Here is an 18344-nt window from a genome sequence, read left to right as displayed (position 1 = left end):
AAATAGTTAAGCTTCCCTAGTGTTTTTAAAATGTGCTTTGGTTTACAAACATTTTAATTGCCCAGATCTCTGGCCGGGCGCGGTGGCTCAAGCCTGTAATCCCAGCACTTTGGGAGGCCGAGACGGGCGGATCACGAGGTCAGGAGATTGAGACCATCCTGGCTAACACGGTGAAACCCCGTCTCTACTAAAAAATACAAAAAACTAGCTGGGCGAGGTGGCGGGCGCCTGTAGTCCCAGCTACTCGGGAGACTGAGGCAGGAGAATGGCATAAACCCCGGAGGCGGAGCTTGCAGTGAGCTGAGATCCGGCCACTGCACTCCAGCCTGGGTGACAGAGCCAGACTCCGTCTCAAAAAAAAAAAAAAAAAAAATTGCCCAGATCTCTTCAGGAACATACCTATTTTAAGATGTAAGCATAACAGAAATAGGATTTTCAAGCTGTCAGAGAAGGGCAAGTATAAGAAGTTTGTAAGGACTCTTTCTTGATTCATTAAATTAATTGAGAATGATTTTATAGCATGCACAAATCTACTAAACATTAAGCAGTTTTAGTTGGCCACAAATCAGGGACTGTAAAGGGAAAAGTGAATTTCATCAACAGTACTCCTATATAGAAATAGTATACCTATATAAAAATATACTTATGTAAATACATGATACATGTACTTATATATGTATCATGTTTATATTTTATATTTGTATATGTAAGAATACAATATATCATATGTGAGATAAATGTATATTATTATTACAAATATCCTGGCTGGGCAAGGTGGCTCACACTTGTATCCCAACACTTTGGGAGACTAAGGCAGGAGTACTGTTTGATCTCAGGAGTTCAAGACCAGCCTGGACAACATAGCAAGACCTCGTCTGTACTAAAAATTTAAAAAATTAACTAGGCTTGATGGTGACCACCTGTAGTCCCAGTCACTAGGGATACTGAGGTGGGAAGATCACTTGAGCCTGGGTTGAGGTTGCAGTGAGCCAGATCGCACCACTGCACTCTAGCCTGGGTGACACAGCAAGACCCTGTTTCAAAAAAAAAAAAAAGCCACAACAGGCCAGGCGTGGTGGCTCATGCCTGTAATTCCAGCACTTTAGGAGGCCAAGGCAGATGGGTCACTTGAGATCAGGAGTTCAAGACCAGCCTGGCCAACATAGTGAAACCTCATCTCTACTAAAAATAAAATTAGCTGGGCATGGTGGTGCATGCCTGTAATCCCAGTTACTCGGGAGGCTGAGGCAGGAGAATTGCATGAACCCAGGAGGTGGAGGTTGCAGTGAGCTGAGATCACACCACTGCACTCCATCCAGCCTGGATGACAAAGCAAGACTCCACCTCAAAAAAAAAAACCACCAAAAACAAAAACAAAAAACAAATATCCTTTTCTACGTTGTAAAATTTGGGTTAGAGGTTGAAGTAGATTATTAAGATGGCTACAAATTCCTCTCATCTTGTATGCACATCCTTTGTGATATGACTTTGCCATTCTTCTCATCAACAAGGAGAATCTATTTCACTACTCCTTGACTCTGGGTTGACTGCGTGACTTCTTTTTTTCTTTTCTTTTTTTTTTTTTTTGAGATGGAGTTTCGTTCTTGTCGCCCAGGCTGGAGTGCAATGGCATGATCTCAGCTCATTGCAACCTTCACCTCCCAGGTTCCAGCAGTTTTCCTGCCTCAGCCTCCCGAGTAGCTGGGATTACAGGTGGCTGCCACCATGCCCAGCTAATTTTTTATATTTTTAGTAGAAACAGGGTTTCACCATGTTGGCCAGGCTGGTCTTGAACTCCTATGATCCACCAGTCTCGGCCTCCCAAAATGCTGGGATTACAGGCCTGAGCCACCGTGCCCGGCCAACTGTGTGACTTCTTTAGCTAATGGGATAATAACAAATGTGATGCAAGCAGAGGCTTAAGAAGTACATGCACATTGGGGTTTGTTCTCTCTTGCTGATCTGGGAACCCTGCCACCACTACCATGTGATGCAGTTCAGGCTGGCCTGTTGGAGGATAACAGATCATGAGGAGCAGAGATGAGCCGGCCCACCTTAGGCCCTACCAGAGCAGTCAGCTTGCCAATCACGACATACATCAGCGAGGCCATCCTAGACCATCCAGCCCTAGCTGAGCCAGCCCAGACCAGAGATTCATGAGAAACAGTAAAATGTTCATCATTTTAAGCCACTAGATTTTGTGGTGGTTTGTTATACACCAAAAGCTAACGGATACAGGGACCATATCATATTGTATTTTGTTTTCTTCCTTAATATTTCTCCATTCCAAAAAGCTTGGGTAAGATGTTTGGTTTACTGAAGTCAGAGTTTCCACAATATATGATCCTTCATTTTCTTCTATTTTTTTTTTTAGACAGAGTCTCACTCTGTCGCCCAGGCTGGAGTGCAGTGGTGGGATCTCTGCTCACTGCAAGCTCTGCCTCCTGGGTTCACACCATTCTCCTGTCTCAGCCTCCCAAGGAGCTGTGATTACAGGCACCCGCCACCACACCCGGCTAATTTTTTGTATTTTTTAGTAGAGATGGGGTTTCACTGTGTTTGCCAGGATGGTCTCTATCTCCTGACCTCGTGATCCACCCGCCTCAGCCTCCCAAAGTGTTGGGATTACAGGCGTGAGCCACCGTGCCCAGCCCATTTTCTTCCTATTCTAAAAGCTCTGATTCTCTTATATTATTAAGCTTCTTTCCCCAGCTTTGGTCTTTACAGAAGAGATGGGAAATAAAGGTAGTAAAAATGAGGTATGTTTTTAGGAGTGAGAAGGGAGGTGAACACGTGAATTAAGGTAGTGATGGTAGGATGCTAAGACTGAAAAGAGAGGACAGTGCAACCCATAAAGTGTTGACTAACTTCCTAGGAGTAGTTTGTTCTAGTAAATCAGAGTCTCTATGAAACTCCCTGGCAAAGACCCCAGATGTCCCTGTGTTAAATTGCAAACACACATTCTAAAATTCCCCTTATGTTCCATTCCTTATTTCCTCTCAATCTTTTTCACTATCCAAAGTATGGTTTTCTACTTTGTTGGTTAGAATTTTGGGGGCTTCAACTGACAAAAGCCCAACTCAACCTAGCTCAAGCAAAAAACAATATATTGGCTTTTACATCTTGAAAGTCCAGATCATCCTCAGGCTTCAGGCAAAATTGAATCCAGTTGCTCAAATGATGTCTTCGGGGAACTGTGTCCCCATCTCCACCTCCAGGATCTGCTGCACTCGGTCTTGTCCTATCTATATCCCTCAGTCCCTGACCTACTGTGTGGGTCCCAGACTTGTGTGGCAGCAACTGCCCATTGTGTCTCTCCATCCTGAGTGATCCCAGACTTCTTCCTACTCCCCACTTATTACCCTAATCATGTTAAGGGACCAGAAAACACCCAATTTCCCAAGGAAAAGGGAAAGAAACTTGGAATTTATTCTAGACCTCTCCATGAGCCCCCCCACCCCACATCTAACAGATCATAAAGCCAAGTCATTTCTCCCCTATTTGTGTCTTTGGAATTGGTTACTTCTTTCCATGGCCCCTGTCACTGTGCTTTATCATGAACTGTTATTTCTGTCACAGAAGAGGAAAATTTCTCCCAAACCAGTCTTTGCTCTGCTCCCAACAAACCATCCTTCAAGCCTAGAGTAACCTATTAAAGTATAAAACCTGAGTCTAGCATTCCCTGCTTAAATTATTTGGTTATGTAACTTGTAAAACCACAAATTTGGTGATTTGCTCAGTTGATCACTTGAACCCCTCCAGCTCCCCTGGTGGGAAAGAGCCTAGTTCTCTTAGGTTGGGTTCCCTAGAAACAGAGCCCAAGTTGGGATCAGTGTTCACTGCTATTTTAGGAGCCTCACTGCTCCCTGCCTGCGGGCTGTGGGTAGGCCCATTCTAACCCAGCGTGCCTGGCTGCCTAGGTAGGATACAGTGTCTTTGGTAAGGAGATTGGGGATTGGCCTCCCAAGAGGCCCAGCGTTCCTCATGCAAATTGCTTTTACCCAGGGACAAGCTCTACCTGCCTGGGGTCTCAGAGTGGGGCCTTCACCCTGTCACAAAACATCCTGTTATGCCAGGGGTCAAAAGCTCAAATGCCTCCAGGAACCAGAAGCCTGACAGACAGGGCAGCCTCCACTCAGTAACCATCGACTGTTACCCCACAGAAATCTGGCACTCACAGTTGCTAAGTCTTTAATTTTTTTCAGGAGGAGCCAAAAATATTGAGTTTTATGTGAAATATTCTGGTTTTAAGCTGTTAGCTTGATTAAAAAACAACAAAACAAAAACAAACAAAAAAAAAATCAGGCAAAACAAAACTTGTCTGGGGCCTTATCTGGCCTAGGAGCTGTCAGTTTGTGAATTTGGTTTGATGCCCCAATCCCAGAACAATGGATGCCCACTTGCCCCACATTTGCATAACTTTGGGAGCCACTGCAGTGATTTGGGACTAAACAAAGATCAGCTGTGAATCGACTACAAAAGCTTCCATGATTTCAAAATAAAGGGTAACCTTCTTCAGCAAGGCCTGTGTGACCTCCCTGACCTGGCTTCTACCCTTCTACACCCTTTCCCGCACCTCCTTCCCCCTACCCCCAACATTATTTCGCACCTAGGGCCTTTGTGGTAACCCCGCTCTTTATCCCGGAGATCCCTCCCTTCCAATTATCTAAGGGCACTCCCAGTATCTTTCAAGGACCCTTTCCTCCTTTCCCTGACCCCTGTTTTCTCTTCTGCTTCCTCCATTTTTTAGAGTTGTTACCTCGTGGCCCCATGTGTTTTTTACATGCCTGTTGCCCCAGCTGACCGAATCCCTGGAGGGAAGGAGTCTGGGTTTCTTCAACTCTGTATCCCCACTGCCTCATAGAGACCTGGTGCTTTCAACGCAGACTGGAGCAATGGGTATCCAATGAAAAAAATCATGACTTTGACCATTGCCCTTCACATGTCAGAAATTCATTTGTGAAGAACTGGCCATTATTATGTTAAAAAATTAAGTTGAAATCTGGTATTTATGAGATGAAAACTTGCTGCATCCTTTAATTTTTAAAATCACTACCTATTTTTGAAAAACAGTTGGAAAAAAGTACGTTTTAAAACCTACTCAGCTTTGGACCTCGCTGAGGCTTCCAAGGTTCTGGAACTAGAGAATGGCTACAGTGACCAGCATTCGCTTTTTTATAGACCCTCAAGGGTTCTCAGGGCTCATCTTAAAGTGGGGGATGAGAGGGGAGAGGGGATGTGTGCTGTCTCCCTGGGAGGGCAGGAACTAGCTCCTCTGAATGAAATAGCACTTTCCACAGACAGCGGCCTAGGGTGTGAGGGCGAGGAAGCCGCAGTCGAAAGCCCCTTTGCATAATCCATTCTTAAATTGACTGAGGCTTGTACAGTTGTAAACTGAAACTCCAGAGGCAAACCTGAGCGGTTACATTTTCTCGAAAAGAATGTTTCCCAGCCTGTCAATTATTTCCTGCTCTCCGTCCCTCCCCAACGCGCGCACACACCCAACTTTTGGTAGCCAGCTGCCTTGACATTGAGCCTCTCTCCTACCTGAAGTGGAGCACCTCAGGAAGCAGCCAGGCTGGCGTTTCATTCATAATACATGAACTCAGGGGAGGAGGGAGGCGGGGGCAGGGGCCTTTCATCTCTATTTAAAATTCCGGCATCGCAGCTGAAAGAGAAAACGATCTGGGAGTGAACGGCACCGGGGATGAAGCATTGCACGATAACGGCACAACCGAGAGCGTCAGCGGCCCGCCCGCCGGCTATTTATACCGCGCAGATTATGCAATCCGGCTCCAGCCATTCATGCCCCGACTGGGCCGCCGCACGCCCGGGGCGGGAGGGGGGCCTCATTCCCGGGCGCCGGGTCAGTTTCTAAGTTTGCATCATCCCCTGCATTACGAGAGAGCTTGGGTTTCCATTCCTGCCAGCGGGGCTTGGGGGAGACAGTTGGGCTACAAACTCACTTGGCACACACGACTGCTTACTTAAACATCATAATAAAGGCATCAGATCGCCCGAGGCGCGGCCCCGCCGCGCTCAGGGCTGAGCTCGGGGAGACCGGAAGGAACTGATAAACCAAGCGCTAATGACAACCCCTCCCTCCCGCGTCGGAAGTGTCCTCCGAGCGCCGGTCATTGAGAAATACCGAAGGGGCAGAGTGGGGGTGAGGCGAGGACAGGCCCGGGCGCAGCTGCGCGCGCCTCGCCGGGCGGGGAGCGGGGGCGCCGCGGCAGCTGGGGGCTTCTGGGGGCCGGGCCGCGGCGGGGCGGCGCGAACCTTTGGGCCCTGTGGAGTCCTCCCTAAATCACCCCCTCCCCGCCCCTGGGAGTGGGGAGGGCGAGTGATTACTCAGATCCCACCCCCGCCCCTGGGGAAATCTACACTCCCGGCCCTACCGGACAAGAGGGGGAGAAGGACAGGAACGAGAGCGGATTGCAGAGGAGGCTAAAATGTCCGCTTCTCCTGGCGCCCGAGCCGGGCGGGAGGGGTGGGGGCCGCGGCCGGCTTCCCAGTGAAACAGGACCTGCGGGGCTACTGAGCATGCCCGTCCCCGGCCGCGAAGGGTCGCTCCGGCTCCGCGCTCCGGGCTTTCCCGGCAGCCCGCGGGAAGGGCCCGGGTGTGGGTGCTCCCTCGCCCAGGACTCGGAACTGAGAAGCCTGTAGGTGGGGGACCTGCTGGGGGCCCCGCTGGGTTTGCGTGAAGTTGTGAGCAGATCGATATTACTTTTGAAGCTTTACGATCCTACTCTGAACACTATTGATTTGCTCGTGTTCAGAGCTTCCCGCGGCCCCCTGTTCTGCTGGTTGTGAGGAGAGACAGGGATGTGGGTCCTTAGCTTTTTCAGCAGTGACATTCAATTAAAGCCCTAAATCTGTGATATCCCCTATTCCAGCAACAATCCAATGGACTTTGATAACACCCTGTTGTTCAGATCAACAGGCGTATCCGAGTTATTCGCCCAATATCCTCATTTTTTCTATGGAGCTGCAGGAGTCAGACTTAACCTCAACGACGGTAATTGATGGGGAGGACCAAGAGATGACCTGCTAGTAATGTTTCCATCAAAAGGCCCCTTTTGGGTGATGAACAAGGCAGCAGAGAACTGGCAGGCTTCATTTAAAGGAACATGAAGGACAGAGTGGAGGGGGCATTTGGTAAACCAACTTGCCAGAGAGAGGAAAGAGCTACCAGGAATCTGCATAGCACGTTTAAGATTCCCAGCAACCCTATGTTGTGGGTATTACTCCGACACAACAGACACTGAACCCAAGGCTCAGTGGATCTAAGGGCCTACCTGAGATAACCCAGCTGGAGTATGGCACCAGGTGATCCCAGTGGAGACTTGGGGACTTCTGCACCTCAGAATATTTACCATTGTTCCCCTGGCAACCTGGTCCATAGGCTGGGCCAGTCGTTCACAGATACTAGCTGAGAGCTGGCTGAGTGAGTGGTGATGACACCAGTTTAACCTGCTCATAGAGCTGGCCTACCTGCAGAAATTAATAATCACCTCGCCTGCCATCTCGCCATTTGTGTACCTTGAAACTGAAGGGTGGAGCCCAAGAGATGCCCATAGGGTGGATAATTTTGACATGGATAAGTGCTTGTGTTCTGGGAAGTTCGGGAGTAACAGGGTGGGATCTCTTTCAGCACTCCCAGGGAGAAAAGCAATCATGGCCAAAGGTGAGACCTGGGTGAGAGCAACCATGGCCAAAGGTGAGTCCTTAGCCTTCTGGGGATTTAAAGGACAATGAGATCTTGGCTTTGGTTAGTACTTTCTCACCAACTCTCAATGACCTCACAAACTGATAAAGACGAGCTTGGCCTTGTTATTCCTGTTTTATAAGGAAACTCACTTGGGGTCTCAGGACTGCTAGGAGAAAACCAGAACCAAGCTGTTCCATCCTCTGGTTCATGCCCTCCCCACCATCACACATCACCAGTGTGAACCCCACTCCATGTCCGCAGAGATCATGGCTGTGATAAGCACAAAGCCTGGAGTAAACCATCAGTTTCTCCCTGACTCAAGGTGAAACTTTTTGGAGCATTTGTGGCTCCTAGATGCATGTAAATTTTAGGAACACTAAATTTGAGGCATTTATTTATTTATTTATTTAGAGACAAAGTTTCTTCTTGTTGCCCAGGCTGGAGTGCAATGGTGCAATCTTGGCACACTGCACCCTCCGACTCCAGGGTTCAAACAATTCTCCTGCCTCAGCCTCCGGAGTAGCTGGGATTATGGGCGCCCACCACCACACCCAACTAATTTTTGTATTTTTAGTAGAGACAGGTTTTTGCCATGTTGGCCAGGCTGGTCTCAAACGCCTGACCGCAGGTTATCCACCCACTTCGGCCTCCCAAAGTGCTGGGATTACAGGCATAAACCACTGCGCCCAGCCTGAGGCAAATATTTAATCTCTTAACCTGTTGTTCAGTGGTTGCTTTTTTTTTTTTTTGAGACGGAGTCTGGCTCTGTCGCCCAGGCTGGTGTGCAGTGGCTGGATATCAGCTCACTGCAAGCTCCGCCTCCCGGGTTTACGCCATTCTCCTGCCTCAGCCTCCCGAGTAGCTGGGACTGCAGGCGCCCACCACCTCCCCCGGCTAGTTTTTTGTATTTTTAGTAGATACGGGGTTTCACCGTGTTAGCCAGGATGGTCTCGATCTCCTGACCTCGTGATCCGCCCGTCTCGGCCTCCCAAAGTGCTGGGATTACAGGCTTGAGCCACAGCGCCCGGCCCAGTGATTGCTATTTAGTTAACATCATATCTGGATTGTCCCATGGACATTCAAGAGGATGGAAAAGTCTACTATGTTTGGAGAGCAGCAAGGGATAGGGACTATGTCCCTTGTTTTTTTTTCTTTCCATTTTTTTTTTTTTTGAGACGGAGTTTCGCTCTTGTTGCCCAGGCTGGGGTGCAGTGGCGCAATCTCGGCTCACCGCAACCTTCACCTCCCGGGTTCAGGCGATTCTCCTGCCTCAGGCTCCCGAGTACCTAGGATTACAGGCACTCGCCACCACACCCAGCTAATTTTGTATTTTTAGTAGAGACGATGTTTCACCATGTTGGTCAGGCTGGTCTCGAACTTCCAACCTCAGGTGATCTGCCCGCCTTGGCCTCCCAAAGTGCTGAGATTACAGGCGTGAGCCACCGCGCCCGGCCGGGGCTGCCTCTTAACGCGAGAATTTCCATAATTTCTACGGAAATGCAAACGTTTCTGGGCTATGCTGGTCTTTGCACGAGTAATGATTCTTAAAAACATCCGTTCCTTGGCCGGGGGCGGTGGTCCATGCCTGTAATCCCAGCACTTTGGGAGGCCGTGGCGGGCGAATCACGAGGTCAAGAAATTGAGACCATCCTGGCCAACACGGTGAAACCCCGTCTCTACTAAAAACACAAAAATTAGATAGGCGTGGTGGCGCGCGCCTGTAGTCGCAGCTACTTGGGAGGCTGAGGCAGGAGAATCACTTGGACCCAGGAGGTGGAGGTTGCAGTGAGCCTAGATCGCGCCACTGCACTCCAGCCTAGGCTGGGGACAGAGCGAGACTCCATCTCAAAACAAAACACAACAAAAATCCGTTCCTCTATTGAGACAAAAAAGGAAAAAAAAAATCACAAGATTCACGTGAAACGGAAAAGCCTCTGCCTTTCAGAACCTTGGCAAAGTCGAACCCCCTCCCGTTTCTGGTTGGGTTGGGCTGGAGAAGCCAGCCCCTGGCACCTGCGCCGCCCCTACCTTCCCACCCTGCGGTGGGGGGTAGTTGTTCCTGTGAGCCTGAGCACCTCTTCAGCTGTTTCACTCCCTCCCCTCCCTTAGAGTTTCGCATCTCCGTCCCCGCCTAACCCCCCGATTTTTAATCTTGGGGTTTGGAAGGAGGGAGGGGGCAAAAACGGGAGCCAGATGTGTAAGAGTCCTCCGCTCCCGCCTCCTCTCTCCTCTCGGGCTTCCTAAAACCCGGAGCCCTAATCAAGGAGGATTCGGAGCCAGACGGTCGCGGCGCAAGCAAACAACTCGGCTCCGCGGCTCCCCCGGGAGTGGAAGCCAGGAGGGAGGGGGAGAGGAAGCCGGGCGTGCTCAGTAGGCGGGACAAAGTTTTTTTTTTTTTTTCTCCCGTTTTTTTCGGTCGCAAGTAGGAAGCTTTTTGCACTCCACCACCTCTGGCCGCTGGGAAGACGTCATCGCTTCCGCCCTACTTCCTCCTCCTGTTGGCGGCGGTGAGAATCCAATATGGAGTAAATCGGTGGAGTCGAGAGATGGGGCTCGGACGGGGCGCCCTGCACCGCCTCCCAGGCGCACCTCCCCCGGCCGCCGACCGCTCCCCGGAACCGTGATTGGCCCGGCCCCCTGGGGGCGACCCCGGACCGAGTCCCCCCACCCGCGGCCGGCGCTCTCCTCCTCCTTGCAGCAGTCCCCGCCGCTCCAAGGCGCGCTTGTTTTTCTCCTGCTCTCCCCCACCGCCGTCCCCTTCCCAAATCTCGCCCCCTTTGCCCGCTCCCGAGCCCCCGGAGCCTCCGCCCGCCTCTCCCCACGGCGCTGCGGCGTTCACTCTCCTTGCAGCCTGCCTTTGCACCCCTTCCCCCAAACCTCACCCCGCTCCCTGCTTCCCCTTCTGCTGCGGCGCCCCCATCTCTAGCCGCCCCCCCTCCCCAAATCAGGCGATCTCCGGAGATGTGAAGAAGGGGGGCGAGCGGACAGGAAGATGAAGGGAGCAAAGCTGCCCGCCGCGGGACAGGCGTCTAGGTGAACAAGAAAATGACCGAAGAAACACACCCGGACGAGTAAGTTTGGTCGCGGGGTGGGACAAGGGTGCCCCGCGGGGGCAGCGTGGGGGCCGGGGCTGAGGATGCGAGCGGGGACGCTTATTGGGTGAACTTGGCGTGAGGTGCAGCGACTCGCTGACCTGTCCGGGTTGGGACGCGAGGCTTCCCTGCTTGTTGAAGTGAGGAGGGGGCAAAAACTGCTGCGGGCTGGCGGGCGCACGCCTAGGGTTGGCGGGCTGGTGGCCTCTCCGGGGGCCAAGGGCGTGCGGGTGACCTCCGGGCGGTCCCCGCTCCCTCTCCGAGGACTCACAGCACCCCCCCCCCCGCCCCCGAAATCCTCGGCGGCTGGAGCGGAAGACCTGACACCCCCACTCCGGCTTCCCGGGTCCGGTGGGTTTTTGCACAGTGACTTTGTGACTCCCGCCGCGCCGCGAGCCCCGCAGTCCGCTCCTGAGCCCACTGGGGCCTAGGCTCCGCCATTTCGTTTTCTTGAATCGCTCTCATTTGCATACCACATTTTCATTCATAAAAAACACGGCGGAGCGAGAGGAGGACGGGCGCGGGCTGCGCTGGGGTCTGGTGCGCCAGGGTCCCCGCGCGGGCCGGCGTGCTGGAGCCGCCCGAGGGGCCCCGCGGTGCGTGAATGCCTGTGCACGCGCTTGTGGTCGGCACACGCGTCCTGCGGGGTCAGGCGGCTCGGGGCGGACCTAGGCGAGTGCAGCGAGGGCGTGCGGGGCAGCGCGCTGGGGGCGAGTGTGTGTGTGTGTGTGTGTGTGTCCTCGCGGGTGCGCGTGCACGGGTTTGTGCCAGGCCCGAGGGGAACAATGCTTGGGGCGCTCCGCCGGAGGGATCCCTGGCAGCCCCGCGCGGGACCCGTGACTGTCGCCAGCCCGGGGCGGAGGTGCAGCTGCCTCCTGCCTCGCGGTCCAGGGGTCCAGTTTGGCATTTTCTCTCCCTGGTCCGAGGCGTTTTCAGTCTCGGGTGCGATGGGGGCGGGGCCGCGGGGCCCGACACCTCTGTCTTCTGCCTGGGGTCCGAGCGGTCATCGCGCGGCGGCCGCCGCTGCTGCTCAGTGGCTGTGCCCGCCACCAGCCACTTTTTTTTTTTTTTTTTTTTTTGTGTGAATAAGACGTTCTCCTTTATTGTCACATGATATCCCTCCCCTCCTCCCCTGCACATTCATAAATCCGGAGTCTGCATCGGTTCCTTTCATTCAGTGCTGCCATTAGCCAAGGTAGCGGCGGCGCGGGCTTGGGCTCAAAGAGCCAGTTGGCAGCCGCGGTGACGCGCCCTGGAGGGAGGCCCCGCGTGCGTCTTTGCAGGGGAGTGCGGGCTGCTGGAGGCGTGCTCCAGAGGCCCCAGGTCTTTTGCCCCCCGCAGGCATTGGGCCTCAAGAGTGCTGGGAGGGGAAGTGACTCAGGGCTGGGCGACAGGGAGGCTTGTCTCTTGCAGCAGGTGACAGTGTTGTGCTCTACTCTAAGAAATCATCTCACTTTATTAAATATACCCCCTTTATCCTTTGGCGTCTGCTGTTGCCAGTCTGGGCGGGAATGGGGCTGCTGTTTGGGAAAAGGAATTTCGATTTCCTTCCTGTGAGTCCCCAGGGAACTTTGACTGCAGTAACCCCTGATCTTCCAGACACCCGTCACAGGAGAGGATCCCTGCTGGTGTGCCTGTCGCAGATGTCCCACCACATCTGCTGGTGTTTCTATATCAGACGTTTTGCTTTGTCTTCGTATATAGCATCTTAAAATGGTAAAATGAAAAAAAAGTTGCGCTTTTAGGGCTGAAATATAGAGAAGGAATATGCTGCTGGGCCTTGCTGCCTTTTGAACGTGGCCAATAAATCAGTATTTTTATGGGCCCTCGATTGTACCTGCACACGGAGTAGCAGCAGTGGCAGTGAGGTTGGTTGCTGTGCTCTGGCCTTGCAGATTATTGGAGAGGTTTGACCGCTGTACCTTGGCTCCACCCCTTGGGAATACAGGCCTGACCTGGCCCTTTTTGTGGCAGCTTGTCAGCCTTGCATCTTTCTCCATCTGCTATCCAAAGCAGAAGGATTTTGAGTGGGATCACCAGCCAGGAAAGAATAGTTCCATTTTAGGCTCTCAGAGCAAGTTCAGCATGAAGCCGCAGCCTCCACTGCTGTCACAAGTCCAGTTGAGAGGATAGATATTTGAGGAGTTCTAGTTTCACGTAGAGACTGAGAAGCCTTGGCATCTTACCCACTGAAGAAATGGGCTTATAGGGGTTATTTTTAATGTGATGACCTTGGCACGAGACTTTACATGTCTGAGAAGAAAGCGACTTCGTGGGCTGTAAACTGCCATGGTAGCTACCGTCTATTATTATGTTAAACGTACCTGTGTAATGACGCATCTGAAAAATTCCTTTTAAATGTTAGTGACAGTAAGGTTTCTCTCTCTGAATTACAGAGCTTGCTGTGATTGCTTTTTTGTTGTTCAGTTGTTGTTTGCTGCCACTGTCTTTAAGTCCAGAGCTAAAATTATTGTTTGATTAAGGTAGCCATATTTGCTTAGGTTCTTGCTAGATTCCTACTTTGGGTGAATTTTGTTCTATTTTTTTCTTGTAATGATTTTATGTTTGAGGTCTCTCAGATACCTTTTGGAACCAGGCAGGGGTTGTTACTTAAGAGAATTGTGGCATCAAACTGGAGACGTAGGGAAGATGTATTTGTACTTTAGGTAAAATAGACTTGATAGTCTACATATAGTAAAGCTTTTGTTGAATGGTCCAGATAATATGTTTCATTTAGCATCAGAATGCAGTAAATCAGAATCTTGCAAATGGTAAAACTGTGCTTAATTTTAAAAAAGTTTTGTTTTCTAATGTTGTTTTCCATGTCAATTTAAAGTTCTTCTAATATATGGTAATTCAGGAAAGTCTCTTTGCTCTTGTTGACGATGGTCCCAAAAGATATCTTGCATATAGAAAATACACTGACCATTCTGTCTTTCGTTCTCCCCCCCACAAAAATGCATGTTAAAATTTACAATTCTACAGACTTTCTAAAATATAATTTAAGAAGTAAAGAGCATCAGCAAACTATTGTAAGTCGTCCTCTGTGCATAGGAGTGGAAGTTTTTTAAAAATTAAAGCATTTGATCATGGCTATGAATGGCTTGGAAATTCGCAGACAAGATAAACCTTCCTGAACCAAGCTCTGACCCTGGAGACATCGAGCTGCCATTCAGCTTTCTCTTTTGTTCCTTTCATGAACTCTTCTCTGTAACTCACTCTTTGCTGGGAATGGATTTGCAGCTTCCCTTTCAGTCATATTTTTCCTAGCGTCAAAAGGTTTTCCATTAATAAAACAGGCATGAGTATCTTTGCTGAACCATTTCAAAGACATTGCAGACATTGGGACTCTTGTACCTGAATAATTGAGCTTACTTCTCAAGAAATAAAAATACTGTTCTGTGAAACCACAATACTACTATCACATCTTACAAAATTAATAATTCCCTGATGTCTTTAACACTCTGCCTGAACTGTCTGCAAAAATGTCTTCTATAACTGGTTATTCAGCCAGAGACCAATAGAAGACCCCAAGTTAAATGCATTTGTCACATATATTTAAGGCTTAAGGCTTAGCCATTTGCTCACTTTATGATTTAAGGCAGTTTACTTTTATATGTCATGTTGGTTTTATGTGGAGTGGACAAAATGGGAATAGACACTACCTATTTTGTGGAGCTGCTTTGAGAATTAAATGAGATAGCCTATGTAAAGCTTATAGTACAGGACTAGGCATAAAACAGGTGCCCTGTGTGGCTCTGCAGGGCGCTAAGATAGATTTCTTTCAAGCTCAGCTTAATTTTCAGATAACCCTGTGAAGAAGGTATTACCCCATTTAACTGATGAGAAAGCCGAGGTCAAGTTAGTTGCCTGAGAAAGCAAACATTTTTTTAAAGCACTTTATTCATTTAGTCTTCTTAAAAATCCTGTGAGGTAGATAGTATTATGATCCCTATTAAATACTGGGAGAAGTGAGGCACAGAGAGGTGAAATCCTTTGCTCAAGGTCATGCTATGAGTAACTGAAGGAGCTGGAAATTGAGCACTCCAGTAGCCTGGTTCAGGAAGGGCTCTGTGCTCTTAACTAACCACTGTGAACCGGTGGGGGTGTCCAGCCTCAGTCGTTCTGACTCAGAGCTCGCAGCCTTTCTGCCAATCATGCTTGTTCATTATTCTTCTGAATTGGTGACAATCTGTCATTGCCATAATTTTTCTCACTTCACTTATCTTCCCAGAAAATGCTGTGAAGCATGAGGGGCATACTGAATTAAAATGGATTTAAATAAATTTGGGTTTGAGAATTCTGTGATACACCTTAAAGATAGTGGAAGTAGTGCAGATTCAGAGTTGGTTATTATTGGAATGTTAGATCTACATTAACTGAAATGACAGTTGTGGAAATTAAACTGATACAGTGAGTATTAATCCATTTTCTTTGTGTTAGCCTTAAAAAGGAGGGTATGTTTCTACCGGGGGTATGTTTCTACTGTACATGAGTAGAACCCTTAAATGTTAAAAATATGGAGTTGGCTGTGCAGAATTAGAATATTGATTTATTCCTCAGAAAATCCCCACACTTCTGGAGACCCAGGCCCAGAGGATGGCTTGAGGCCAGGAGTTCAAGACCAGCCTGGGCAACATAGTGAGACCCTGTCTCTACCAAAAAATAAAAATAAAAAATTAGCCAGGTGTGGTAGCACACACCTGTAGTCCCAGCTACTCAGGAGGCTGAGGGGAGAGGATGGCTTCAGGCCAGGAGTCGAGGCTGCAGTGAGCTGTGATTGTGCCACTGCACTCTAGCCTGGGCGACAGAGTGACACCCCGTCTCAAGAAAAAAAAAGTTAAAAGCAAGACAAAACAAAAAAAAACTGGAAAGACCTTAAGGAGCTTGTAAGCTAGGACCTGTCATAGTATAAAGTTAAGTGCCTAGTGCAAGGCTGAACAGCTAGTGAAGTAGTAGACCTGAAGTGGACTAAGCTCCATCAGCTGGTGGTGGTCTAGGTTTGTTTCCATGGGAATATTAGCAAGTGCTAATAATCTGACTAAAGCTGGTCCCCTCTGCTTTCCTGTCCTTTTAACCAGTAAAATATATACAAAGTGGATCAGTAGCAATACCCAGAACTATTTTGCCTTAGCAATTTGCTTACTCTTGCTTTTATTCTGAAATTCTCTTTTTTTTACTTCGCTTCTCCAGTAGGTGACATTTGCTTATGCCCCCAGCCATCTCTGAGCCATTGTGTTTGGGTGGTCCTTTTTGACTTTCCCACCACAACCCCCTCCTCCCGTCAAAATCAAGTCAAAGTCAAAATCCAACTCAAAATCGATGTCTGTGTGTAGTATTTTTTTCCCTACACTATATGGCAATTATCATTTCAAGTTAGGCTTATACCAAGCTAGATTCTGCATCCGAATATGAGCTTTTTGGATTCAAGGTTACATCTCAAATGCCTAGTTTTCTAGTTGTTGGACCAACATCATTGGGCACATTGTGGTTGCTTAATGTCTATTGAATAAAATAATGGATTTAATTATTTTAAAGTGCTATTTCATCTCTACTGACTAATGCAATAATTACAATTGTTGTATTTGGTTAACTTAGGGTATATATAAGCCTCCTTCGGAGAAACTCAACCATGAAGCCTCTGGTATTTTGTGGAAATTCCGCGCAGAACTATCTGGTGGTAGTGATCTGTCATTGGTAACTCAAAACCAACTTTAATTCCGTTATTGTTGCGAGAACTGACAAGTAGAAAATCTTGAGCACAATAAGACAGGGCCTGTTTCTGTGCCTCTGCAGGAGAATCTCTGCAGAAGTCACAATGTTAACAATTTGCAATAGCTGCAGGGGTCTGTTGGAGTCTTAACACTTGAGGGTGGATACAGCTGTGCCAATGAACTCCAATATTGGCATTATTCCTGTATTGCCAGCTGAACACAAATACAATCTAACGGCAAAATTTTCAGAAATTGAACAAGATTATAATAGAGGCAGACCAGAAAATTTTGGTGTATGTGATTATTTGTTTGGGCTTGTCTTTACTAAGATGAATTAGGCCAAGTTTTTAAAAAAGACCCCATCATATCGATAAACTTGATAACTTACTCTTAGAAATATTTAAAAATTACTATTTAAGACTAGAACATTGATGGTGCTTTTAAGGCATTTTCTAGGGCTTTTAGTGACTTTGAAGTAGAAGAAATATTTTGGGCCGGGCTTGGTGGCTCACGCCTGTAATCCCAGCACTTTGGGAGGCCGAGGCGGGCGGATCACGAGGTCAGAAGATCGAGACCATCCTGGCTAACACGGTGAAACCCTGTCTCTACTAAAAATACAAAAAACTAGCCGGGCGCGGTGGCAGGCACCTGTAGTCCCAGCTACTCAGGAGGCTGAAGCAGGAGAATGGCGTGAACCCGGGAGGCGGAGGTTGCAGTGAGCCGAAATCGCGCCACTGTACTCCAGCCTGGGCGACAGAGCGAGACTCCGTCTCAAAAAAAAATAGAAATATTTTGTATTGATGCTCCAGTGCCCCGTGGAGCAAAATATGGTTTTTTATATGCTTGCTCTGGATAGGCATGAAGGATTGTTACACGTTGACATATGTCCTGTGTCATAGAAGGAAAGTCAGGCCAGGATCATAGGATTTTGCTAAATTAAGTAACAATTGTTTCCTAACTACCCATTTCCCTTTCTCAGGTAACCTTTATCAACATTATGTTCACATGTGGCATATTGCACACATATTATCAAATTGTGCTTATGTTCTTCCTGCTACTCTCAAAGGGTAGTTGAATATTTATTTAAAAACAAACTTTCTGTGTTGCACTTAGAGGGTAAAGGTAAAGAAACAGATTTTGACTTCACCCTTAGCATTTAACACTTGTGATGGAAGAGATTAGGACAAACATTGGAAGCTTCTAAAATGTATGGTTTTGGTTCCTCTGTGTCCTGAAATAATGATTTTTTAGATCTGGTTGTTTTTGTTCTTTGATATATTTCCTGTGGTCCATTTATAAATGCTTAAAACTTAATTATCAGTTAAGTTTTTTAATTGACTTTCATTTGTTCATCTGGTAATGACATTTTTGTCTTTCCATTTTCATTATTTATTCCTTTTGTTTCTTTTTCTTGTTGCTTTGCTTTGGCTCTGGGCTCCAGTATTGACTTTTCAGATACACACTGTTTATTTTGTATTTGCATCACATACTAACTGAGAATGCACAGAGAAACTTGGCCCATCTGTCTTTCTAGGTGTAGGAATAGCTTTTTTTTTTGAAACAGGGTCTTGCTCTGTTGTCCAGGCTGGAATATTCAAAGCGGTCCTTCTGCCTTGGCCTCCTGAGTAGCTGGAATTGTAGGTGTGCGCCACCACACCTGGCTAATTTTTAAGTATTTAGTAGAGATGAGGTCTTGTTATGTTGCCCAGGATGGCCTTGAGCTCCTAGCCTTAAGCAGTCCTCCTGTCTCGACCTTCCAGCATGCTGGGATTATAGGCATGAGCCACCTGCACCTGGCATGGGAATAGCTTTATTTTTTATTTTTAT

General features: G+C 48.4%; 1 protein-coding gene across 1 annotated transcript in view; it reads left to right on the top strand.

Moving 5' to 3' along the window:
- The first annotated feature begins 10147 nt into the window (after positions 1-10147).
- SPRED2 (sprouty related EVH1 domain containing 2) overlaps positions 10148-18344 on the top strand; it is a 128042-nt gene continuing 119845 nt past the window's right edge. The window contains exon 1 of the mRNA XM_023224092.2: positions 10148-10782. Coding sequence (XP_023079860.1) covers positions 10757-10782 — 26 coding nt within the window. The 5' untranslated portion in view covers positions 10148-10756. The remainder of the gene's footprint in view (positions 10783-18344) is intronic.

This window comes from Piliocolobus tephrosceles, chromosome 15 (genome assembly GCF_002776525.5).
Source record: "Piliocolobus tephrosceles isolate RC106 chromosome 15, ASM277652v3, whole genome shotgun sequence".
Lineage (NCBI taxonomy): Eukaryota > Metazoa > Chordata > Mammalia > Primates > Cercopithecidae > Piliocolobus > Piliocolobus tephrosceles.
This window is presented reverse-complemented; position numbering and strand designations above follow the sequence as displayed.